At 41.8% G+C, this 26,922-nt stretch overlaps 1 protein-coding gene across 2 annotated transcripts in view; it reads right to left on the bottom strand.

Moving 5' to 3' along the window:
* Nucleotides 1–26,922, bottom strand: part of TFAP2D (transcription factor AP-2 delta) — a 50,440-nt gene that overhangs the window by 13,805 nt on the left and 9,713 nt on the right. For both annotated transcript variants that reach the window (XM_008499825.2, XM_030448071.1), the window contains 4 exons: nt 18,592–18,757; nt 15,666–15,784; nt 8,121–8,262; nt 1,497–1,610 (listed from right to left, as the gene is read on the bottom strand). In XM_008499825.2, coding sequence (XP_008498047.1) covers nt 1,497–1,610; nt 8,121–8,262; nt 15,666–15,784; nt 18,592–18,757 — 541 coding nt within the window. The remainder of the gene's footprint in view (nt 1–1,496; nt 1,611–8,120; nt 8,263–15,665; nt 15,785–18,591; nt 18,758–26,922) is intronic.

Genomic DNA, 26,922 nt, shown 5'->3' with positions numbered 1-26,922 from the left:
ATTTAAGTCAGACTAATGGAGATGTCTATGTTAGGCTTGCTTAATTGTAACAAAGATTTCATGAGATGTACAGAGGAGATCCCTAGAAACCACAGCAGAATATACACATATACCTGGCTGAAATGGATGCACCTACAGGTAGATGAGAAGTCTGTGTCAGAAGTTGGATCCCCCCTCGAATTCTTTGCAATGGATGGATAAGGAATATGGGCTCAGCTCAGCCTCTAGGTCAGGCAATACTCATCACCCTCAAAGAACAGATATCAGAGAAATTTGTTTGATTTATGCTCTGGAAGCATCTGTGTAGGATAAAGTCCTGTACTCTACTAAGGACCCATCTTCAGTCCAACACTGACTGCCTACAGCAGGTATGAAAGAAAGTACCAAATGATCCAGGAGCTGCCTACAGAAGCTTTGTACTCCAAACTACTGAAGTAAAGCAGAGAAAGAAGGATGGGAGCTGTAGCAGTTGACATCTTTTGTACTGAAAGCCTTCAGCATTTCATCTTGACTGCTGTTTCTTCTTTAAAGGTGAGAATCCCAGGGGATTACCTTGTATCAAGTTCATTTTGTGTGCATTTAATGGGGAATCATCTACTATGCCACGAGCCCAGGTAACACATTAAAATCCCTTAATGAATACCCTGTATAAATAAGGTGTCTTCTTGGTGTGCAGATGGCATTAGGCATTTTGGGGTGTGTGTGTCTAAGGGAATGTGTACCCAGACATAGGTGGGATGTACAGAGAACAGAGGTGGGGTTGTCTAGGTGTGATTTGATTTGCATTGAATGTGTAACCAACAGAGAGATGGAAGATGGGGAATGGTGGGTATTTTGGATGCCATTCAAAATCTGAGGACTATAGGCACCATTCCACCATCTGGCTGGTAGGTGCTTCATCCTATATCAAAATCTTAATACTGGAAGATATTGGGGTGCTGGGGTACAAAAGTTGTCTGCACAGCCAGTGAATGGAGTGGCTTATCTGGCTGTGCAAAAAGAATATGCACCATTGCTAAGATTTAATAGGACTAAATAAACTGCTTGGGCTATAAACAGTTCTTTGAAATAATATTCTACATGTTGATTTTTTTCAGCTACCAATTAATAACTAGAAAAAAAGAAAAATTCTGTAGCCTCAGCTAGTTTTGTATTGCCCTCTGTGGTCTGAGCAAAGACAGGAGCACCTCTAGGATGTATCCTCACACTTATCTTTGATAAATATCTTAAATGACCCTACTATTTCAATGTGGCCCACTGGAAGTTCCCATCTCACTCTTGACTGTATCTAGCACATAGCCTAAAGCAAAAATATGAAACTGCACAGCAACTCTTGGGCTAATAAATCTCTCTGGTCCCCAGCTGTCTATATACTTTTATCCATAACTTGGGTAGAATTCTGATGAAGTTTGAACTTGGGGTGCAAGTAATGTTATCACATCATATGTAGTAAAAATTATGGCCTTTAGTTGATGGTTTCTCTTTCAAAATCATACCTGAAATGTGTTAAATGTCTCTGGATGTCGAGGTCTAATATTGGAGTTGGTCTGGAGGATCCGAGGGGTGATCTGTCTTGACTTAGAAGATCTTGGAATTCTTTACATATTTGTCTAAAAGGAAAATGGAAATTCTTAAGTAAGAGAGGTGTAATCCTCATAAATCTTTTCCCATAAAACTGTCACCTTATCCTGAGTGACCTCATTCATAACATAAATGTTTGACAGAGACAATATGAAAGAGTTTAAAGACCAATGAATCTCTCTCTTTCCTCCCTGTCCCAAATTCTCAGAGCCAGAAACAAACAGAATCCCTTGAAGAATAATTCCCCTCTGAATCCATGTTAGCATTGGCATTTTGAAACCTGATTTCTCTCCTGAACTGGACCCAGTATGGTAATGTTAAGTCTGGCTTAGCTCACCTACATTAGGATCAAGGTTTATCATCTTTTCATGATGAACTAGCATTAGAACATGCCTGAAGACTTTGTGTAGATACAATATTGTTATACCTTTGCTTATGTGTCCTGCTTTATCTGCAAGTAGAAGTCAGCATCATTTTGGCCTTACCTTCTTGATCCCTAATTCCTAAGACAAATGTTTGGGTCTCTCTCTCAGGACTTCTGCAAATGAACATTCTCTATTGACTGTACAGGAAATTTGGCACCTCCTGTGTGGTCAGGAGGTCATGATGTCCACCAGACTGTCAGGAAGCTCAGCTGGGTTGCTGATACTGGCCTGGCACTCAGTTGGACTGACCTAACACTGGTGACAGTGACCTCATATAACCCAGTGCTGCCTGGGAATGTCAGCAGTGCCAGGGGTCATTCTCATATTTGTATACAAATTGTCACCATCTAAGAAGTTCTGTGTGGTTAAATTGTTCTATCCTCTTCCTGAGAATCAACCCTAGTGTGGATTGCCTCCAAGAACGTGCCCAGAAGATACTTGAAGGAGTTCAAGGAGCCATTCTAATTTTTAATAATATGGACAATTGCAATCTGGTGACTCAGTGGGTTCATGGCTTCCTTTATTAGCATGAATGCAACCACTGTGCCTGGAGCCAGTTTCTAATACTAAGAGCAACACTGTGATCTGATGAATTCTATTAGAGGGCTCTTTGCACCTCAGGTCCTAGATAAAATTCCAGTTCTTCAGTATCACCTTGTAATTATTGTGCTTAGGACACAACGGAAAATAAGTGGGTAAACACAGCTTCTTGGTCTTTAGAAGGTCCTTTATTGGCCAGTTACAAGCAAGGAAATGCCACTTTTTTTTTTTTTTTTTTTTTACCCTTCATTATATCACTGCTGCTCTGCAAGTTATGGATGCAGGCTTTGGGTACCACAGCTCTCTTCTGGCTGACAGGAGTGGGGATGCAGCAAACTGTTTTCTGCTGTGCTGCTGGAGTCCATCCAAGCCTGATTTCAGCAAATGCTTGTCATCTGTACAGACCTAGACACTGACTGCTTGAAAAGACAGCATCGTCTTAGCCTTTCAGGCAAAAAGAGGCATTCAGCAGAAATGTATGTAAATGCAGCATACAGTTTTAATGAATCAGGTCCTTAGAGGAAAAACAGTTCCTTTCAACAACTGAAAACAGTCAGTCATTTTTGCTTCTAAACAATCTACTATCCCCAGTTGGCCCTGACAGCATTGCTCTTCTCTCCTTCCTCCAACCTCTACTTTCTACCTGTTGAAAAAGTTCATCTTAAAAGTTCTTGTATTTTGACAAAGGGAAGTGTCAGAACCAAGTGTGCAATTAAGTTCCCTTCTATCTTCACATGTCAAAAGGCTTTACTGAGCCTTGGCAGATTGAAAGAAAAGAAAAGAACTTTTTTATTATACATGAAAACCCATAAAAGGCAGTAACCTACATTTTTCAAGGGGATTTCTAGGCAAAGTGGTGTCTCAGAGCCTCCACTACCCAGAGAACATCACCTGGAGTAGTGACAGGGAGAGGGGCTGACAATTATTTGCTTAGCTGGACTGTGACTTTGAAAAAGCAAAGATGTTTGTGCTGTTTAAGGGACTAAAGATTAATAAAAAAGGGTCCTGGTCACCTCTGCAATGGTGGCATCTAATGATTTGTGATAGATGGTCAGATTTGCCAGGAAAAAATATAAATTTCTGTACTGGATCTAAACAAGAGCCCATCTAGTCCATGATCCTATTGTTAGACATGACCAAAGCAAATGCCTTTTAATGAGAACAATAATGGGGGAAACATTTGTCCATGAGTCTGATATATTCCAACTCTGGCAGAACTGCCCATCCAAATATATATAGCTCAGCAAGTCCTGTGCACCTGATCTCAGAGCTACTTTTCAGCAAATCAACAAATTGAGGACATAGTGTTAGAAGGCAGATGCTGATTGTCCTGTGCTAGGTATAAAAAAATCCACATTAAAATTGGTATTCACACTATTCTAGTTTTATCCACGTAAATATGTGACTCTGCCCCTCTCTCTCATGTGGAAGTCCTTGTGCTGTGACACTCTGTGATTTTTCCCATAGGACATCTTCCCTCTCCATCAAGTGCAATTATTGAGGTGGTTTTCAGCAGCTCTGCATCTGTTCTAGCTGCAGCCTGATGAGGTGCTATCCCCTGTTGTAAAACCATTCAGGGTCTCCCTGTCCCCTGCTGTAAAACCATTCAGGGTCTCCCACACCTCTGTAAGGTGAACTAACACATGCTGAAAGATTGTCTAAAATAAAATCTCAGATTTTTCTTTTCTTTTCCTTTTCTTTTTTTTTTTATTTTTTTCCTCATTTCTAGGTGGACTTTGTAAACATGTCCTGAGGGTTTCTAACGACTATAGGCCAGTATCAGAACACTTTGTCTGGAATTATGACAATTCAGCCTTTTTTTCCTTGAAGCCTTTTTTTTCCTTTTTCTTTACTCTGGAGTGCCCAGACAATCATCATCTCAGTCAAGAGGTGAGTGCAGAGAAATAGTAGAAGATTGACTGCTCTCATTATTTACTCCTTTCTTATGCATTCAGCTCTTAATCAAAGCTTGTTTCACTCCCATCCTGCCCTTTCTGTCACTTTTATTCAGTATGCTGGCTACACAGCTCAATCATCTCTTCTTCCCATTAGAATCATCTGGTAAATCTCTGATTCTTCACTATCTAGACCATCAAATTTCTAGAACAGGCAGCATCTTATTGCATCAAATACTACTGTCCTTCAGGTTGAAAATGTGAGGCATCATTTCCAGGAGGTATTTTTAGAAGGTCAGCTACTTTAACACAATGAATATGTTTTGTTCCATGTCAGAAAGTTCATTATTTCATTCACTGTACTTCTACCAACATAACTTCAGATCAGGGAAGAGAGAGTTGCATCAAGCTTAGTGACCTCCATGTATTAAAGAGGGCAACTGGCATCTAAAGTGGCAATCTTCATCCTGTGGACCACAGTTCTGTTCATGGCACCTGAATTGCTTCCACGCAGGGTGGGTGGATTGCTTGATTAGTTATTGTATTATTTATAGGGTATAGATAGCCTTGAGAACACTGGTAGCTACTGGACACCAGAGACATCTGCATTGTAGGCGTTAAGGGTTAGTTACTCACATGCAGATATGTAGGACCCAAGACATCTATAATAACTTGCAGATACAACAGAGTAACAAGAAGAGACCTGTGTGCTTCTGGAGCAGCAACTGATAACCAGCAGGAACTGGTAACTGGTGCTGGACAACCCTCTTCATCTCAAATGGCAGTGGGTGCCTGTTTGGGCAACTGAACCAACACGTTGAAGTTGGATGTTTGAGTCCAGGATTGAGTTTCATCTATATACTTGCAACTGGGAAAATAATTCTTTTCTTTCCTCTTACTCTTCCTCAATGTGGAAATCTGCCCAGTTCTGCCAAAGACAAACTTCTAGGGGCTTCTGACTCTATTCCAGAATGGGCAGTGACAGCACACACAGGCCATGGCTCTGCCCATTTCTTTCCAAGCTTGTACTGAGTGATTTTACCACCCTGGAATTTCAGTGTTGGTTTTGGTGGCAGCAGAGCAATCCACCACTTTTTCTGGTGTCACAACTCACAAGTGCCTGAGGCCAGGCAGTTGTGAAATGACAAACCTAGAGGCTATGTATGCCTACTGAATGGCTGAAACTCCTGACAAATGGCTAAAGTAGAGTGCCTACTATCAGCTACATGGGATCATGGCTAGAAAATGTCATGCTAATACTAAGATGTCATGGCCTTGTGTTTTCTGTAGTATCTGGCCAGGACTGGGCTGGCTCCCTGTTCTCCTTCCAGGAGAGGGCAGTAGCAGCACACACATTGACCCATCTGGCCCTGTTAAATCACTTTATAGGATATGACATCCTTGTATTATCCACAGCCCTCTCTGATCTATTTATTGCTAGAAGGGGGGGAAGATATTTTATTCCTTAGAAGTGCAAGATACCATTCTACAAGCCAAAAGTTCATGGGCATTAAGTGGAATGCACACCTATGGCTCTCCAGTAGTAAGGGAGGTTGAGAAAGAAGGTATGAGGCAGTGAGAAAGAGTAGTGAAACTCTTGTGTGCCTCTCAGTTGAACAGCCTTTGGACATAAGGGTTCCCCACTGATTGCTAGAACCCATGGCAATGTGATGTCCCCTTAGAGCCAGAAAAGAAGTGGAAAGGTTCCTATCATATGGTTGAATAATCACAGAATAACAGAATAGTCATGGTTGGAAAGGACCTCTTGGATCACCAAGTCCAACCATCCGCACACCCCCCCCAAAGACAAATAAAAGAACCACCACAAAACAAAAAACCCAACAAACTTCTATCTCAGCCTCTAGAGCATGCCCTGAAGTGCCACAACTTTTATAGATGGGGCAAAATATATTATGGGGCAAATCCTCCCTCTTGGTTAACTTACAACCTTAACCCTGCTGAGGTTGTACTGCCCATCAGTACCATCAGCTCTTACAGACTTAGGGCATCAGGTTGTTAGTGGGCTATACAGCCATGGAAAGACAACCTGTGGAGAGGAGCTACTTCTTGCCAGCTGGTTAATTTTCCTGGCTCTGAAACCCCTTGGGCCCTTAAAATAAACGTGGATGTAGGTAAGGGTACGATAATTTTCCACTTATAATATCTTTTTTAACCCACAAGGTACTTAGGAGCATGCTGTGTGAGGTCTCTTATCACCTTTACAAGTAGCAAAATGTCCCCTGAGATCCATTTTGCTCTGCTTAGCACCCTAGGGAAGGATCACAAGCTGTATTCATGGGATTCTCAAGCCTGAGATGTTTCAGTGCATACCTCTGGGTCACCCTCAGGGTGCAGAGCTCTGCACTGAAGAGAGACACCAAGGCCATAAATCCTATTCTCCAGAAACAGACAAAACAGAAGGACTTTTGGGGTACAAAGAACCCTTTCTACAGAGTAATTTCACCAGGTTGGATATATCTCAGCCTATATCTCAGCCTGGCTGATTCCCAAACATTTCCATCACTGGGGGAAAGAGGCTGGTGATGGTTTGAGACCTCAGGTTTCAGTCCTTATCTCTGCTGCAGCCTCCCTGTGTAACACTGCAGTAAGCACAGGGAGAGTGTGACTATATTCAAGGCTACCCCATGCAGACATTACCACACATCTAGTGTAGGTCTCCTGTTCCATGCAGACTATTTATTCTGCTTTCCCACGGCTGGCTCATCAAGGCTAATTCCTCCCTCATCAAGGCTAATTAACCTAAATGAAAAGTTATCCTGACACGATGTTACTCCTCCAGGGAGGTATGTGGCTTGTTCAGAGCAAAGTCAAATGTCTCTGTGTGTCCTTAATGGCTTTAAAGCCCCCCTGCTTGGGTACACTGCTCCAATGCCTTTGACTTCAGGGGAACTCCTGCAATTTCCATCCAGGGAGGATCTGTCCCTCTGCAGCTCTCCCTCTGTAGATTAATGAGAATTATCCTGCAGCAGGTAGGACTTCACAAGATCACAGAATGGTGGGGCTTGGAAGAAACCTCTGGAGATCGTCTAGTCCATTCCCTTTCCTAAAGCAGGTTATCCTAGAGCAGGTTGCACAGGATGGTGGCTTTGGAGTATTTCCCAGGAAGAGACTCCACAACCTTTCTGGGCAGCCTGTTCCAGTGCTCTGTCACCCTCAAAGTAAACAAGTTTTTCCTCATGTTCAGCTGGAATTTATTGTGTCCCAGTTTGTGCTCACTGTCCCTTGTCCTGTCACTGGGCACCACTGGAAAGAGTCTGGCCCCATTCTCTTGTCACCCTTCACCCCCTTTAGATATTTATAAGCAAATATAAGATCCCTTTCTCAGAATAAGCTTAGATCTGCTCACATGCAAACAGGAGGCAAAACCACTCTCTCTCCTGTAGATCTGACCATGTAATAATGTCCCCTCCTCTCATCTAAACCAAAGCCTCTTGAGAAGATACATCTGCTTCTCCATGGAAGCAGAGACACTAAAACATCATTGCAGTCAATGAGGTTTCCCTTAGAGCATCTCCAAAGAGGATTGCTCCCAGTGAGCACTGCTGTGATTGCAGGCACCACAAGCCCAGCTCCATACTCCCACTCCTCCCTCCCCCAGACCCCACATCCAAAATAGAGGTGTGACAGATTTCTTTTTCAGTGTCCCCTCCCTTCTTACTTTGTCGCTAGGATCATCTTTTTCCTCGCTGTCTGCTCTTTCTGTTCCATGTGCTGTCTGGCAATGTGCTCACCTACTGCCTTGGCAGGGAACTCTGTTTCACAGGTGTAGCCAAAATCCCTGGCCAAGTGTAATGCTTCCCCTGTGGGCAAACAAAATGGGTCAGTTAGTTTCTAGGGTTGCTATTATCATTACAGTATTTCTTCATTTTTAAAAAAAAAAATCAATAATACAATATCCAATGACCTTTGTAGACATTCATTCCCAAACTCAGTTACAGATTTTTTTTTTATGACAGCCAAAAGATAAAGATGCAACTCCTTTCACGAGAAAATACTAGTCAAAATACTTGGTTTTAGCTTCCCACCCCTGTGACCAGTGAGTATTGAGCAGCTGCTCAAGTTTGGTAAGCCCAGTTCATGATTGATATTTCAGGCATGGAAATTATTGGAAGATGTGAATGAATCACTCTGAAGAGCTGAGATGAAGCTTTTGGTGCCACACTTCTCTGTCTCTAGAAGGAAAATAGCCTTCTAGCATAGGAGTGAGCTGTAGGGATAACACACATCTTTCTATATTTGCTTAGGGGGTTGATACAAGTGTCCCACACAGAAGAAGAGGAGACTCCAAAGTCAAGCACAAGATAAAATCCTGTTTCCAAACAGACTGCAATTAAAATGGACCAAACAAAACAAAAAAAGGATAACAATGAAGTTCACATTTGCTGCTTTATAGTTGTGGAAATCAAGGCAAAGGGCTTGACAAGGTTTTGTGAGAAGTCTGTGACAGATGCCAGCAATGAGCACATCTCTACCTCAATGAAGAATGGATACCATGGTGTCAAACACTCCTGGAAGAACCTCTGCCTCCCCACTCAATTAGATAACCCAGGAGTGCTGTGTCCAGTTCTGGAGTCCTCAGCACAAGAAAGATGTGAAGCAAGTCAAGAGGAGGGGTTTTAGTACTGAAAGGATGTAAGGTCTCCCCAGAGCCTTCCTTTCTTTAGGCTAAATGAGCCCAACTCCCTCAGCTTGTGTCCATAGCAGAGCTGCTCCAGCCCTCTGATCATCTTCATGGCCTCTTCTGCTTGCCCCAAGAGCTCCATGTCCTTCGGGTGTTGGGAATTCCAGAACTGGACCCAGCACTGCAGGTGGGGTATCACAAGAGTGGGGTAGAGGGGGACGACCACCTCCTTACACCCACTGGTCTCTCTTGTTTTGATACAGCCCATTTTATGGTTGGCCTTCTGGTAATTGGCACACTTTGAGCTTCTCATCAACCAACACCTTCAAGTCTTTCTCCTCAGGGCTGTTCTCAACCCATTTTCTCCCAAGCTGCATCTGCATCTGGGGTTGCCCCCACCCAGGTACAGAACCTTGCACTCAGCCTTACTGAACTTCGTCAAGCTGACACAGACCCACTCCTCAAGCCTGTCCAGGTCTCTCTGGATGGCAGAAAAAAAGATTGGTACAAACATTTTAGTAGGGCCTGTCTGTGATAGGACAAGGAGTAATGGTTTTAAACTAAAAGAGAGGCAATTTAGATTACATATAAGGAAAAAGTTATGATGTGGGTAGTGGGCAGGGTTGCCCAGAGAGGTGGTTGAATGTTTCCAGGGATGGGGCAGGTAAGTCAGGTTGGATGGAGCTCTGAGAAACCTGATCTAGTTGAAGATGTCTCTGCACAGGGCAGAAGGGTTGGACTAGCTGACTTTTAAAGGCCCATTCCAACCCAAATCATTCTATGATTCTCTGAATTTATTTTAGGGTTTACTGAACACTGGCCTGCATGCTGCCACTCTGACAACCCTGGTGTGGGATTTATCTGATCAAGTGCAGCTGCCTGGAGTGTGAACATCTGTGCCTACATCAGTCTTTCCCTGGTGGGAAATAGGCATTTCCAGATGATGCTTTCTCTCATCTCATCGCAGAAGGTAGAAATAGGTCAGCTACCAGAGGTGTATGTTGAAGCACATCTGCATGAATGACTAAGAGATGTACTCCAGAACAGTTTTGGAGTTAGTGTTGTTGAGATTTTTATTTTATTTTTCTTTTGCTCAGAGCTGTGTGTTTGATTGCCATCAAGAGAGTTTCCATTGGACCATTCTCTCTTCGGAGACCAGACTGATGCTCCAGGTGTGCAGTTAGCAGGGATGCAGGACTTGTAACAGCTCTCTTTGAGAATGTGTACAGTGGAATTCCTCAGATTAAATGTCAATATTGACATCTGACCCAGTGGTTTCAAGTCAATGGAGACAAGATAGCACTTGAAGAGTGTATCATCCTATACTAAAGCAGAAGGCAAAAGTGGATCAGAGAAACTATAAGACAGTCCAGGTTAGATGGGAGCTCAGGAGATCACCTTCTGTTGAAAGCATGGCCTTAGGTTAGGTTATTCATAAACTTTTTAATCCTCTTCTTGAATATTTCCAAGCATGGAGATTCCACAGCTGTTCTGAGCAACATAATCAAATGTTTAATTATTAATTTGATTAAATTTTTAATCACCTAGAACTGCTGATTTTCTCCTGTTGACTACCATGAGATTTGAGAGGACTGATACAACTATGATAGAGATGATGAGATGAATCTCAACCCCAACAAGGATGGGGCTGCCAAAGAAAATGGAAACTTCCAAGGGAGCAGTTCCAGGAGCAGCATGAGTCCTAAGGGACTCTATTCCAACCTCTATTCCAAATCATCCATTTATCTGGATTTTTAAAATATGATTTCCAGTATGTCTAAAAAAGAAGACTTTAATAAGCAATCCCTGTCTCTGAATCAAAAGGAGAAATGGCTTCCACTTAGTTGACAGCTCTGCAAAAATAAAATAATTTTCAGTGAAATGAAAATGGATTTCAGTGGTAGGTTGACAAGGAATCAGAATGGACAGGCAAAGATCTGACTGACAGTATTGTAGTTAAAATATCTATCCCAAACCTGTTCATGGATGAGAAATGGTACAGATGGAAACAATAACTTCTAAATCTCTCCTGAGTTACTTCAAAAATTCTGTTTCAGCTGCAGTTTTACTTCGTCCTTAAATAAAAACTTAAAGAGTAAGTCAACTGCAGAAGAGCACCAGGTTTTTGCTTTTAATGAGATTAAGTATAGGCATTTATTTAAAAAGATTAGCAAGAAACTGACATGAAATCTGTATCTTTTCACTTAATGGTAAAAAAAAAAGGAATGCAAATGTGAATTATTATTAATTACAACTTCTAATTTCAAAGATGGTGTGTATTATTTAGTAGAGCTGAAAAAATAATACTAAACTGTTTTGATTATCTGAGAAAACAATGCAAAAATATAAAACTTGCCCCAATGACTTATCTGTATGTGGGTGGATGTAGGATATATATATATATATAAAATATACAAATGTACCTATTGTAAAAAAATGAATCCACAGATTTTTAAAATATGCTTTAAGTGGCAATGGAAAGATGATGTATAGTAGAGGTGCACATTCTAAGTATGCATATTTATTAGCATACAATTCCATATGATATGAGGAATAGGCAATCAAAATAAAAATAGAATAGGCAGTTCTAAATAAAACCAGAAAACTGGACATGAAAACACTCTGCAGAACATCTTGTCTCCTGTCTCATTGTTGAACAAATATCTCATTTTGAACTGGGAACAAATGATGAATTATTCAGAAATGGATTGTGTTATACTTCTTTGTGCATTATTTTGGGACTAGAGGTCCCTTGCAATCCTGCACAGGAAGAAATAAGCCTGCTTGGCAAGGAAAGTAATTTCCACAAAATATAACAGGTATTTCTTTTTCTACATCATAACTTAGGCAAACATTTGTTCTGGGGAAAGATGGGGATGAAATGACTTCTTTCCCTTTAGGTTTGCCTTCTCCTCCCTATTTGTTATACATGTCAGGGAGACATCACACTAAAGGTAAGAAGCTCCAAAATTCCCTGGCTTTTATAGACAGTTGCTTTGTTTCAATCTAAAATCAAATTTCCCTGCATGCCTTATCTCCAGCTCTTTCCTCCTGCAGTGACAAAGAACTGGGAATCACTGACTCTTTCTTTTTCCATCCAGCACAGGGCTTTGCAGCTAAAGGCAGCTCTGCCTTTCCTACATAATTTGACAATTGACCAGAGAGCTTTGCATGATGGAAAAGGACATTTGCTGAAAATGAATGGGCAGAGTAAGCTCTGGAAAGACTTAGGGAAGAGACCAACCCTTGTGCCTTGACAGGTTTCTGTGGGCAGGTGCAAGGAGCAGCGTGGGCATCTCTTGGGTCTAACAAGAGTGAGAGATGCTCCTATGTAGAGTGAAGGCAGAAGCTGTGTCCCAGGAGAGGGACATTCAGCAGCTGAACCTCCCACTCTCTCCTCAGCTTCGCCTCCTCCGGATGCTCCAGACCCAACCCAAGGGGAGGAGGGACAGGTTGGAGGTGGAAGGAAAGTTGGGGTTTTTTTTCTATTTGTAGGGTGAGAAGGGAGAAGGAACAAATGGAAGGATATTTAAACAAAGGCTGGTGGGGGAGAAGTGTGACAGCTGATAGCAGGGTGAAAAAAGTAACCACTGACCTATTTTTCTCAAGAATTTTGGTCCCCAAAGGATGAACACTGTCAGTTTTATGTCTGGTAAATTTAGTGTCTGAGGTTTGACAGGAAAACCAAACCTAGATTTTTTTTTTTGTAAGTACTTTTTCTGTAAATAATCATACAGTTTTTGTAAATAACTATGTGGTTTTAAATCCATTTATACATTGCTTTTACCCATGCCTTCCATAACATTTATGCTGTGTGTCTGCCTTATAAGTGACCAGTCCAAGGAGATGTGAACATCTCCCATCTCACATCCTTCCTTGCTCCTGCCTGGGGAGGCTTCTGACTCCTTTGAGCTAGCATTGAGCTTAGCTTTGGCAATGCTGGTATTTCATGGAGGAGCCTTTATTGTGTTAGTTCAAATGTAGTTTTCCTTTTAGAGCTGGTAAAACCATTTAGAGCTGGTAAAGACCTTTTCCTTCACCTAATCCAGGCACTAGAGGGCATCCCTCACCTACAGCTTGCACAAAGATGTGGCCCATGCTGCTGTGGAGAGTCTTGCTATGCTGAGCTTGCTCCCCCAGTCTGTCCTTCCACCCATTGCCCCGATTTACGTGTTCTGTTCAACATAAAGAACAGAAATGATCTTCCAGACACTTCCCACTTCAAGCCCCAGAAGTACCTACCAAACACACTAAGATGCAACCCATCCCAAAGAAGAATAACAGCAAACTCAAAGCAGCCTTACTTGGACTCTAAATAAGCCTGAAGAAAACAAGAATAATGTTGACAAAGTCTGGATCTTCACACAACCACCACAGCCCAGGAATTCATTGCAGTTCCTCTATTGAACTCTAACAGGACCCCCCAGAACTCAAGGATTTTGGTCTATTTAGAGGAAGAGAAATCTTAGTCATGCCAGAGACTTTCAAGACAAGTCAATATACCTAAATACATACATACTACTAATTTTGCCTTTTTTTACCTCAAACAGGTTATTCAAGAGTTATTACAGAGATGTGAAAAGCCTCAATACATTGAAGACTGTAAATATATTTACTAATAATAAACCTAAAACCATCTCAAGTAACCAAGAGTGGCACAAACCTGCATTGTTATGAGAAGTCCACACAGTGCAACTGATACTTAGGGATTTAATAAGACTAACAAATCAAGATGTCAGTTTGGGTACTGACATCAGGCAGAAATAGCCAGGACTGTTCTTTTCATGGTTTCCTCTTTAAAACCCAGAATAAACCTACCTTCCAATTTCTGCTCTCTCCAGCAGTGGGAGCTCCAGGTTTCCTTGCAGAAACCATGCTACAAGTTAGTACCACTTGCAAGTAATATCTGGATGTACAAAAGGAGGCCAACTTCTACCACAAAGAATTCCAAGAGCACTGCTGAGTTGAACAGAGACTGGTTACAGAGGCAGAAAATCAGCTTCATTTGTTTCCTGTTGTTATGTTCACATACTGGGGGTGCCTTTCCCCAAAATCCTATTTGACAAAATTCATGATTGATGTCCAGGCAAGCAGGTCCCTGTACAAGTGAGCTCAGGCTTCTCAGAGTATGTCTTCAGGACTCACATGAAGGCAGCCCAAGAAGAAAAGCAATATCATGAGCGTGAGAACAGGTTTGCTGTTGCCTCTGAGTAAAGGGCAGGGAGGCAAACACAGCTCAGTCCCTGGGAAAAAGGAATTGAATTGTGACTTCCAGCAAAAGGACTTTGCCATTGAGCCCAGGTGAGGAGCTGAAAAAGGGTAGATTAATTCTCAATGTCTTCTAATGAACAAGCTGGCCACATAACTCTGTTTATTCTTCCCTGCTAAGAACTGAGATACATGAAGGACTGGGAAGACAGGAAGAGTCCTTACTCCTCTAAACTAGGGGAGAAAACTCCCTTTTTTAAGGCTGCATTTCTTTTATGGCTTTCTCTTTATTACAAGCAGGTGTGATAAGGACCCACCTGTATTTCAGAGCAGCTCCATGGTGTGCTTATTGGCCCCTGAGAACCTCAGTGCCTTATTTTAGGTGCTGAAAACCATTGATTGTTGTGGATTCAATACTATTTCTACATCCTTTGGGATCCTAAAAACCTGAGTAGACAAGGTCCTGAGCAACCTCTTCTTACTGATCCTGCTTTGAGCAAAAGGGTTGGACTAGAGGATCACCAGAGGTCCATTCCAGTCCCAACCTTACTGTAATTATGTGTTTCTGGGGTAATATGTGCTGAGACCTTAGCCTACTTGCCTAGATCTGTATCGACCTTTTAGGTTATCATCCTATAAGGTGTTGACCTTTAGGATGAGCTGAGTACTCTCAACATCAAGGAGGAGGGATCTGAAATTCCCAGAGCTACTACTTGCAGCCAGACAACAAACTGAGTACTTAGTGGATTCACCCAGAATAGAAGAGATTCAGGTAGAATTTCTTCCCTTTTGCCTGAGGGGTTTGAACCTGCATCTCCCAGCTGAAGTTCTGAAGAGCCTGGCAGTATTTGGTGAGTGTTATTTAAACAATAAATAAAGGCCAAGAAAGTATCTCCTGGGCCTGTCTAGAGTTTATCTGGAAACAGATTTCATTCATTTATGTGTGTGGGGAAAAGTCTTGTCTAAATATTATGCCTTCTTATGGGAAAAAAAAAAAACAACCACAGTTTTGGATCAGCTCCAGGAAATTCACAAGTTAAAAAAAAAGGAGGATAAGCAAACCTACTGATAGAGTTGGTATGAGATATTAATCTTTCTTACAAGAACACTGGGATCATTGATTTGTTAGTTATATCCTAGCACAGAAAGGACAGATCAATGCTGAGGAAACTGTACGACCAAACCACTTGCTGGGAGCTAAGTTATCTTAGAGTGAACTTCCATTTTGCCACTTGTTCTCTTTGTGGCTTTAGGCAAATCAGTTCTTCTCTTTGCATAGAACACAGACTATGTATTTAACACTCTGGCTGAAAATTGTGGTAGACAATGAATATTAATTATGTTTATAGTATATGGCAATATTATAAACCCTACCTTCTACCAAGGAAGTCAGGAGTGTGACATTTGCTGCTTTTCTTCTTCCTGCAGGCAAATTCAGTCCCAGTCTGTCTAATTTTTCTCGCAAGCAGCGTCCTCCATTCTTGGATTTTGCTCTATCAGGAGGGAACAGTAGAAGAGAGAAACTTGTCTTTATTCTGCACTTTTTTTCCTGCATTAATGAGTCAAGAAATTGTACACACCTGATTGACAAATGTCTGGGGTAATACCTGCTCTAATGACACCACTGAAAAAATCTTTCAGAGCTTCTTTCTTGCCATCCTGCTTGCTCTGTGCAAGCCTTTCATGGGGGTCCTTTGACTGAGTTGGACATTTTAATGCCTGTCCCAGGGGCATCAGATCTGCAGGACAGCTTTCCACCTAGAGGAAGTCATTGCCCTGATTTGGGCACCAAGCCTGGGTTTACAGTGACTGAATATGAATATTGACAAGTGCAGTACTTATATCTGAGCCTGAGCACCTCAGGCTCCCAAGGGAACTGAGAGAGGAATGTGAATTTCTAGAATAATAATAAAAAGAAGTCTAGAATGAGGGGGCTTTTCCCACCTCTCTCAGCTGAATAACTGAAATACTTAGAAATGGAGTCTACAAAGCCCAAAATTTACAAAAAGGAAGGATCAGACAATAGGAAATGCTGTAGCTAAAATCCCAGCCATTTCTAGTTATCTATGCCCCCATCCCAAACCTCAAATCACTTTGTTCTCACAAAATGGTTCCCAGTGCTGCAGAACCTCAGCATTTGAAGCATTTGAGAGATATCCACTTATGCAGCAGACACAGGTTCAATTTCTTCCTCAGCCTGAGGGAATTTCTACCTGTGCCTTCTAGAGGAATTCTAGAGGAATGCAGCAGCCAGCTGGCAGCAAATAACTAATGTTAAAATACTTAAACAGCAGTGACAGGAACCTGGATCTTTCCCATATCAAAAGAATGACCTTGTTCATTTGATAGCAGAGTCATCACTACAGTTATACCATTACCTTTGTGCAATAAATATTTTATTAGCCCTAAATGAGATTGAGGGGCCCTCAGCTTAGAATAACCAAGCAGTGAGTGTGAAGCATGCCTAGCTAGATGTTTTGAGGTGGAGGTTCAAGTTACTTCAGGCAGAAGAAGGAACCAAGTTTGGAATACCACCATGTGAATGGGCATTTTTACACACTAAGAGATGCAACAACTTTGGCCATATTGTATGTCAGGAAATGTAGAATTAGAACACATTATTCTGAAAAAAAAAAAAAAAATAAAATGAACTAGATGGTGACTGCTGACAGGATGCAAAACCAACCCTGACAAGATTCAAGGAATCATGAATGAGATTTGGTTTTGCTGGTCAACTACACAGTTCTTGAATCTACTCTCTAACTGTGACACCTACAGGTATAGCCTGAGCAAATCTATTCATTTATACTCTTCTTCATTAAACAGAATTAGAGCATCCAAAATGCTGTCTGGGAGTAACTCTTGGCTTTTGCTAATTTTTTGCTAACACTCCTCCTGACCTATGCCCAGAGTTGATTTGGAAGAGTGATATTTGGTCTGCATCAAAAAATTAGTCAGCCACAGCTTCTGGGGGCAACCAGGGGCTCACCACCCTCATACCAAAGAATTTCACCCTCACATCTCCTCTCCATCTCCCCTCTTGCAGCTGAAAATTATTTCACTGATGGCTCAGTTCATGCTGCAGATGGGGCTGGAACATGAGCTAGCTGAGACCACAGCAGAAGATAAGGAGATCTGGAGATCTCTGGCTTCATAAGCATTCTAACCAGAGAGGGAAATAAGTCCCCACATCCAGGCTGATGTCCTTGCACTCTTAGTAGCTTGCACTGGTATTGAGAAAATCTGGGGAATGGGTATTTAAAGTGAATATTTCTGTGGCTGTTAGCTAAAAGCCTCTCCAAGGAGAAGCAGCAACAGGAAAACTTTTGTGAGTGTAGATTTTGACTTTCAGTGCCTATAGAGGCAGGCAAATGGGGTTTGTGTCCCTGAATTCTGCTGTCTATAGTCCTTACTCTACAAGCTGGCTGGAGATATCTCTTGGAATACCACATATCTGAAAACACTGCAGATTGGTTAAAATGACTTTCATTATAGGATCAGTGTGGCCTTCAGTGAGAGCAATGAAATAGCCAGTGACTTCCCAACTAGCTTGGATCAAAGAGCATTCAAGTAGCTTTATGTCATCTAAGATGATGTCTGAGGGATGTTGTGATTTATATGTGACTGCCTGAATTACAGTGCCCACCCTGCTTTCCTCTTGCAAGATGAGGCTCAGTTTGCAACTTTCCTCCTCTCTGCTACTGCTCAGGTGTTTCCTGTGTCAGGGAAGGGTGAGAGGCAAAATTGTACCTAACTGCTTGCTTCTCCTCCAGTATCTCATGAGAAAAATAAAACCCATATACTCCACTGAGTTTATCTTCTCTGTAGTCAAAAGTCATGCAAGGAGAAAAAGGCATCCCTGGACCTCCATGTTTTTAGGTTTTTGATGGGTGAGGACTCTAACTAGATTTGGTAGAATAATTTACTTTGAAGTATTTTCTCAACAGGAAGTCAGAATTTTATCTCCATTGAAATTTTCCACACACGGGGTTTTTTTTGTTGTTTTTTCATTCAAAACAAGACAAAATGACAGCTATTCATCTCTGATGGGTAGCTGCGTTTCAGGTCACTGAAAACTGCAGAATTTCTGTGAAAAATCTCAAAACAGTCTTATTTTTTTCTGATTTATTGATTTTTTCCCCTAGAAACACTGTTCACTCCCAATCTGCATCCTTCTCTGTCCCCAAACTGGGAGGATCTATCCAACCAGGAAGGAAAAAAACCATACTCTATATGTAGAAAACAAAATTACAGAAACTGCAGCACTGCCTAGGACTGATCATTCTCACCTTCAACTTACCTTCTCAAAATACCTCCTAGGAGGGAAGCATTGAGGCATTCTGGTGGTGAAAGGCGCCTCTTCACCTCTGCAATGGTCACTTTGTACTTCGAGGTGGAGCTGAGCAGAGACAAACGACCAGGAACAGAGCAGAACAGGTCGGTGGGGTTAACAACACAGGTGCCACCTAGACCAAAAAAAACAAACAAAAAAATAATGTAAGAGGGCAGGAAAACTTCAGATTTCATGTTTTGAAAAATTACGTCATGAAGAACAATTCTGTTTGCTCACTTGTGGTTGCTTCTGTTGTTGGGTTTGCTTGGATTTGGGTTTTTAGAGGTGTGTGTTGTTTGGGTGTTTCATATTGTATCCCATTGTTACTCTGAGAAAGATGAATGGGTGGAAATTTCAGTCTTGGGAAAGTGAGTTCTTAGATCTCCTAAGTTGTACAGTCAAATTGTATCATTATATCTGCCTCATTTGCTTTCATTCTCAGTTAAAATTATAGATTGACACTGAACAATTCTTATACCTAGGGTGAGTAACAACATAGGATTGAATCAGATTCAAGTATCACTCATGATTTTTAAAAATGCAGGTAATGAAAATTCAGGGCATAAGTTCTGATGACAAATGTTCACTTTAACTCCTATAGCTGGGTTTAGGATTACAGAGATACAACTGCACTATCAGTTTGCAGATATTTGCAGCTAGGATGGCTTTCCATACCTTTGAACATTCACGTATTCTTTCTAAACTTGGGTCAAATCCTAAGCTGATATTAATGATTGGAATCTATTGTAGTTTATCTCAGTTTATCTCAGGTTAGTTCTGGAATTGTATATTTCTTAAAAGTGGTGATTACTTGGCCTGGGTTTAAAACTGCTGAATGGTCACCAAATCTTTCAATGAAGACTGTGATCAATAACTCCTCAGGCAAAAATCAAGCTTTTAACTCAAAGTTAATATGTGAGAGAGCAAAAGGGAAATTTTTCTCTGCAACAGAAGTAAGAGGATTAAATAAACTCCCATGAAAAAAAAAGAAATCTAAAGCACTAACACATATTTTGTCATCATGTGCAAAGCACTTTCCTTTAACGTGCTTTCTCCGACCTGACTATAATAAAAAACTTGGTCGAAGAAATAAATCTTACTACTGTATGCACAATTTTTTCCCTGGGGGCAAGATGAGAAAAAAACAAAGAGCTGCATATAACAGTGATATAAAATACCATATCACTGAATGCACTCCTAGAAGGAGTTCAGGTAGTTTCTGTGAGTAAAACAGAGACCTTCTTACTGCAGAATGAATTGGTGCATATCATCCATGATTAAAAGAAAAATTTACTGTATTTTTAAGCTACCACATTCCCTGTGAACACCCTCACCTTTTTGCACTGCAAGAGCTCATTTTATTCTGTTTAAAAAAAATTAACTTGTAATCTAAATTCTTGAATGAGGAGAGGAGAGGAGAGGAGAGGAGAGGAGAGGAGAGGAGAGGAGAGGAGAGGAGAGGAGAGGAGAGGAGAGGAGAGGAGAGGAGAGGAGAGGAGAGGAGAGGAGAGGAGAGGAGAGGAGGAGAGGAGAGGAGAGGAGAGGAGAGGAGAGGAGAGGAGAGGAGAGGAGAGGAGAGGAGAGGAGAGGAGGGGAGGGAGGGGAGGGGAGGGGAGGGGAGGGGAGAGGAGAGAGGAGAATAGAAAAAGATTATTTTAGGCAAAGTCCTGACAGTTTTATCTTCTTCCACATGTAGTCCTTCTTAAAATTAAGGTGACTGTGTATGATACAGTTTTAGCAGAGACAGGAATAAAACTGAAGGATGAATCTTCATTAGAGGTAGGCTATTGCTTGCTTATATTAAGCAAACAGAATTTCTTTCCAAACGTTTCAGCTCTTGAAGGTATATTTAAACATTTGTTCTGACAGAAAAACCAGAAAAGAACATCTCTTAGTATAAATCCCAGATGGGTGAGATCCTGACTCTGTACAGCAGGGTGTTTTATGGCTTTTCTAATTAAGCTATGGGAGACATATTAGTGTCCACTTGTCAGACAGAATATAGAGATAAATTGTGCATCACCAAACATATACACACACCAAGGGCACTTATGCACATTTTTGTGCAGTCTTAAGCTCCAATTTATGAGCTCATATGCTCAGCTACAGAAATCTGGTGCCACATGCCTGAAATATTTTTGGGTTCTTGTTGTTCTGATGTTAGGGTTTCGTTTATGGTTTGCTTTTGGGTTTCTGTTCTATATCTGGGCCAGGGCTGTGCAGGAACCTATAAATATTTTCAGTCAGTGTTTTCAAACTTCTGGTCTGTCAGGTATATTTGTGAAGAGTGTTAACACTGAGTAGGTTTGTTTGGCATCTCCTGCCACATGATGCATATACACACGTGTACATATATACACGTCAAGAAAACAGTAGCAATGAGTACATATTTATTTACTTCAATAAGTCTGTAAATTTTAAAATGAGTGATATTGCACTGAAATCAGTGTCATATTCAAGTTTATCTTCTTGCCAAATTAAGCCAGTATGTGCACCATTTATGCCAGATAAGTAATTGTTCCCTTAATCCAAAAACCTGTTACCCTGCAGCTGCTTCTACCCAAACAAAAATTTACTGGAACTCTTCTCTTTACTATTTAGTAGAAGGTTATTTACAGCCTAAAACTTCTAAAGATAATATGCCTATACAACATGAGCTTAAACTAATCAATTCCAGGCAAGCTAGGCGTGGGTTAAAAGTAAAAGAAAAAAAAACAAGCCTAAGTCATTTGCTTTCCAGAAACATGGACAACAAGTTGCAAATTATAAAAAGGTAAAAATCTGTTGCATATAATTATTTCCCTATATTAATTATTCATTGACACAACAACAGAGAGTGGTGTGGTGCTTTCTAGATGAAGCTATGTCTGTCACAAACTGTGTGTGTTTTCTTTTTTTTTTTTTTTTTGTGTGTGTGTGTGTGTGTATGGATTTCCTGATTTCCTACCACAAACACCACCATGGAGAGGAGATGGATGAAGCCCCAGTCTTTTGCACCAGAGAACAGAAAAAGGGATGGTAGTACAAAAAAAAAGGAGGCTGCTGGAAAAAAGTAAGGAAAGGATAAGTTCAACCAGACTGCAAGATGAAGGGCTAGGTTTCTTGCCAAACACACGCTTTTGTGGCTTCCTTCTGATCATGCTTTAGATTGGGGAAATTAATTTCTGAAGAAGTGCAACTCAGTGAGGAGAGGACAAGGTCTGGTTTAAGTTAATCAGCTCTGACCAGCAGTGGAAACACCCAGCTTGTCTTTCCTGTCAACCCAATGCTGCTGGAGATGCTGTTGGAAAAGTCAGTCCTCATTCAGCTATTGAGCTGAGCTGGTCTTGTCATGAGAGGGTGTTTGAGAGGAAGGATGCTCTCAGACACCAGCTGAAGAAGTAGAGGAAAATTCCCTCAAAACCAGCATGGAAATAATGCCTTAATGAGTCTTGCAATTCAACCTGGAGATCCCTGTTCCCCATAGCAGATTTTACTTGTTTTAGGAAACTGTACAGAGTGGCTGCTGGTGCCAGGATACATAAGATGTCATCAGCTCATCAGATGAAGAGCCCCACACATACCCATGCCCAAATAATGTGCCCACGAGTGTACATAAAGAAGGAAACACTGTGGCCATTGCTCCCTGACCCACACCCTTGGTCCTGCTGCAACACCAAGAAAAAGAAAATGAGAAGAGGTGAGATAACTGGTAGGGTTTTTCAGCAGATTGCCTCAGCAATTTTGTGCTCTGAGTGTCATGTGAAATTATCCCATTTTTAGGACAACTATTTATTTGTACAGGGAGGTGATTATGTGGTCTGGTCTGATGTCATCTGTTGCCATAAGATACTGTATTAGAGCTGGCTGGATATGGTGGTAGTTGTGCTGACACAGCAGCAGAGGTCTAAAGAAAAAAGCAAGAAAAGATTTAGACATAGAGGGAATATCTTTTACAGAGCCACTGATAGATTTAGGAAAAAAAAAAAAAAAAAAAAGAAATAAAGAAAGAAGAGAAGTTTCCAGGCACAGAAACCCTTCTTTAGGGCTTTTCTTTTATCCAGCTGTATTCAATTACTTCTGGTTCCTTCGTGACAGAGTTTTATCCTCTGATCTGTCATCTTCATATTGATTTCAACAACTATGATTGTTTGAAAGGAAAAAGCTGGTAAAGGGAAGGATATGCTTTGTGCAGCAGACCACATTTGGGTGAAAGACCCAGGGCTCAATATTGCTGTATACTGAATCACCTCAGCTACAGCATCTCCTCAGGAGATTACATGTAACCTGATTTACTTGAATATGTCCCTGCTCATTGCAGAAAGTTCATTCTAGGTGACCTTTGAAGGTCCCTTCCAACACAAACTATTCTACTATTCTGCACTATTCTATGGTAATTGTCAAGTGGTCTGTAGGAGAGGATTAACAAAAAACTACGATAATTTTTGCTTGCTTACTTTGGGAGCTCAATCCTTTACCCTCTATCTGACTGGTTCAGGCTCAGCACAACATACTCCTTTGTGTGAACTTTTCTTTTCCTTTCTCTCCCAGGCTCCAGATGAACAAAAGTTAAGCTATATGATATGGCAAAAAGCAGTCAGAGCCAACATCAGGAGAGTATTTTCCTTTCCTTATTCCTCTCTCCCCATCAAATAGCACAAGTCAGGAGAAAATGCCAACACAACCTGATGATGGGTTGTGTAGATGACAGCAGGAAGAACAACACAGCCCTACCTGAACCCAACAATCTTGTCAACACAATGAAAATCCCAGTAATGCATGGTGCAAAAAGAGCTTGGTCTGTTCTGATTGCAGGTAGAGGACACGAAGGATACACGAGGATACACGAGGATACACGAAGAGGACAATAGGGTGGCTGGAGTGAGGTTTTTTATTTGGATTTACTTATGTGCTTGGGCATCTGCTGGAATATGTATCTTTTGATACTCTCGGAGTTATAAATTTGTGTATATTTTCACTAACAAAATCCATATTGTCACAAATCTTATGTTTTTCATAAGTGATGTTACTTCTTTATTAGGAATGAGGGAAACGCTGATGTCCATGGATTATTTTTGTGCTTCACGTGCATTAAAAAAAATGTGTACCTATTGTTTTGTATTGGTACATTTTTACACTGTGCAGGGTCACTGCTTATTTGTTAATTTTAACAGCTACAATGGGTATTTTATATTCATTCAAGGACAGGTAGCCCCTTTCTCCAAGATATTAAAGCATATATATCATAGAATTGCAAAAGAAAGCATAATAGCCTGGTGACAAGAGTACACAAGTCCTGTGACAACAGTGCAGAAGTCCTTTTTATTTTCTTTCCAGGTTATATGCATGTTTTTGTGCCTGTGTACATTATTGAATATAAGCATGCGTGAGTGCCTACAGATTAATCTTATATAAAATATTCATAGCATACCATGCTTTTTATTAGTCTATTATTTATATCTACAGGTGCTGTTAGTAGGAGTCTCCAGCTTATATATATTTTCTGCTCTGTTCTGAAACTTTGGCAAGTTTATAGAATGTTACCAACGGAAGACATTAAAATCTACCTCTTCTTAGCACTTTTTTTTTTTCCCTGACAAGAAGCAAACCTAAGCAAGCAGTTGACTGTCTATAGTTTATCAGTATTATTTAATTCCATGTTCAACTCCTAGAAGTCTATATGCAATTTAAGATGTTCTCCAGATTATCCTCACATCACCTAGTCATTAATCTCAAATTAAATATTCATAATCCTAAAACTCATCTACATTTGTCAGGAAACAGTAAGCTTTGTTTTTTTCCCCAGTTATTCTTTTGGTTTCACTTAAGTTAAGGAATTCTGCCTCATCTAACAAGTCATGTAAGCCAACTCTTTCCATGAACAGAAACAATTCTGAGATAATGTCTCTCACTACAACATTCATGCTAAGTAAAGAGAGATGTGTCAGCATGCACAGGACAATTTTTTTTTCAGACTGAGGAGCTGATCAACAGTTTTTAAGACCAGCCTCTTCGTTACATGCAGTTTTTAAGGCTGTTAAAGAGTGCTAAGTTTAGACAACATTAAGAAAATAGCTTGGGAGAAGCAAGGTGTCACGGTGGAAAACAGGATAATATACATATACATTATATATAAGTAATACACATATGTATATTACTGTTAAAGGAGCTTAACTTTAAAGATTATATCAAAATATAAGGGGATGTTAAACCCAGGCACTCAGGACCAGCTCTCTGTCAACAAAACACATCACCTCTGATACAGAAACACTGGTACAGCTCCTGGGGGGGGAGGATAGGACCCAAACCATAGCCAAAGGAAAACTCCTCTGTTTCATTCTTCTTTCCTAACCACAAGCCATAAGAACTCATCAGCACTCTCCAGTGCCACTACCCTGAGGTAGTGGTTTGGTAAGTGATCACTGTGTTGCTGGACAATGTGTGTGAGGCTGTGGGGCTGCAGGAATAAAGTTTGGGCAGTGTGGGTTGTGTTTTGTGAGGGTTGGAAGCTCTGCCCTTGGTGTTCCACGAGTGGGCTCTGTTTGAGCAGAGTGAGCTATGCAGGAGGGGAAGAGCTGGGCTCTTACAGGAGGCACAGGTTAGGTCTGTGTTGTGTGTCCATGTGTGTCCACCTTATGCTTTGCTTTTCCACATTTTGTTCTCTGGGTTGTGTGTCTGAGTTTGCAGGATGCTGAGGACTGTGTTGTGTGGTCTGCATCCTCCACAGCTGTGGCTCCAAAATCTTTGCTGAGGCAAGGCCAAGCTGGGCCTGTGTGGATCAGGACAGCCCCTAGCTTGGAATTGAGCAAAGGGAGAAAGGAAAATGGAAAGAAAATGGAATAATGGACACTCCAAACGACCTGCCTAATGATTCAGTCATTAAGGATGAGAGTTTAGGCAAGAGGTTGGAGGACCCGGGTGATGGCAGGGGCTGAGAGCTTTGCACCTCTCCCCAGGACAATATCCCCTGCAATTATCAGTGGAGATGAAAGGGGGGTGAGGGGTTACCTCTACCCCAGCAGGAGAGGGGAGTAGCACAGCCCCCAAAGCGGGTGAGATCCTTGCTCAGGGATTTTCCACCACCCCTCTGTGTGCAGCCAGAAAAGACCCCTGTGCAGATCCGTGGGAAAAACAAGCAAACAAAAACCCAGAGAAAAAAAAAAAACGAACAACACATAATCTCCCCCAAAAACACCCAAACACCGAGATCAGAGGTCTTCCTCAAACTTCTCCCCAAGGTCTTGCTGGTGCCAGGACTGAAGGGAATCTGCTCCACTCCCTTCCCTGCCTGCCGGAGTGCTCGGTGCCCGGCCAGAGCCCGCTTTAATCCGCTTTAACCCCCCTCCCTTCCCAGCCCTAAACTCCTGGGGAGCCGTAAATCAGGGACCGATTTGGAGAGGCGGTGGCTTTAGTCGGCTGGAGGTTATCTCAGCTGGAGCAGCGAGAGCCATTAATTAAGCCAGCTATTTAGGATTTTAATGCGATTTAAATTGGCCTTTGGAAAAGAAAAGAAGACAGAAAAGACAACAGTGCTAATGACAGTGCATTAGGATCGGAACACAATGATGGGCTATTACAAGAGTCCCGAGGCTCTTGTAAAGCTCAGAAGAGCCGGGGGGGGGGCGGGGAAACCAAAAAGCAAACCAACAAGAAAAAAAAAAACAACAAACCCAAACCCAAAAACCAACAAACAACCCGACAAGGAAGAGGACAACAAAGGGAAGCCAAGAAGATCTGCCCTCGGCGGGCTCCCGTCTGGATGAGCGTTCAGCCCCGAGACTCTCCCCGACCGCCTGAAGATGCTGAGGGTGCCTGGAGTGGAGGGTGCTGGGGGAGGTGGGTGCGGGGGGGTCCTTAAAGCACCCTTCGGGCAGGGCGAGGGGTTGGTCAGATGACTCCAGCCTGTTTGCCAGAGCAGGAGAGAGCAAGGTGAAGCGGGATGCTTTCTCTGCCCAATTCCTGCATCCTGGGATGCTTGAATGGGACCGCAGGGAGGTGGTGACACACCAGTACCCTGTCCCCAGCCCTCACCCCTCACTCCCCTTTCATCTCCACTGATAATTGCAGGGGAGAGGGTTGTCCTGGGGAGAGGTGCAAAGCCCTCAGCACCTGCCATCACCCGGGTCCTCCAACCTCTTGCCTAAACACTCATCCTTAATGACTGAATCATTAGGAAGGTCTTTTGGAGTGTCCAAAATTAGAAGGGCTCCCCCTTCTTCTGGATCAAGGCTTAAAAAGTGCTTTTCAAAGCAGAGGCGATATCACGACTAAGTACATAAAAGGCAGAGCGAGAAAAGGGAGCGTCTTCCTCCAGATTTT

The sequence above is a fragment of the Calypte anna genome, chromosome 3, assembly GCF_003957555.1.
Source record: "Calypte anna isolate BGI_N300 chromosome 3, bCalAnn1_v1.p, whole genome shotgun sequence".
Lineage (NCBI taxonomy): Eukaryota > Metazoa > Chordata > Aves > Apodiformes > Trochilidae > Calypte > Calypte anna.
Note: the sequence above shows the minus strand (reverse complement) of the source record. Positions and strands in the feature narration are given on the sequence as shown.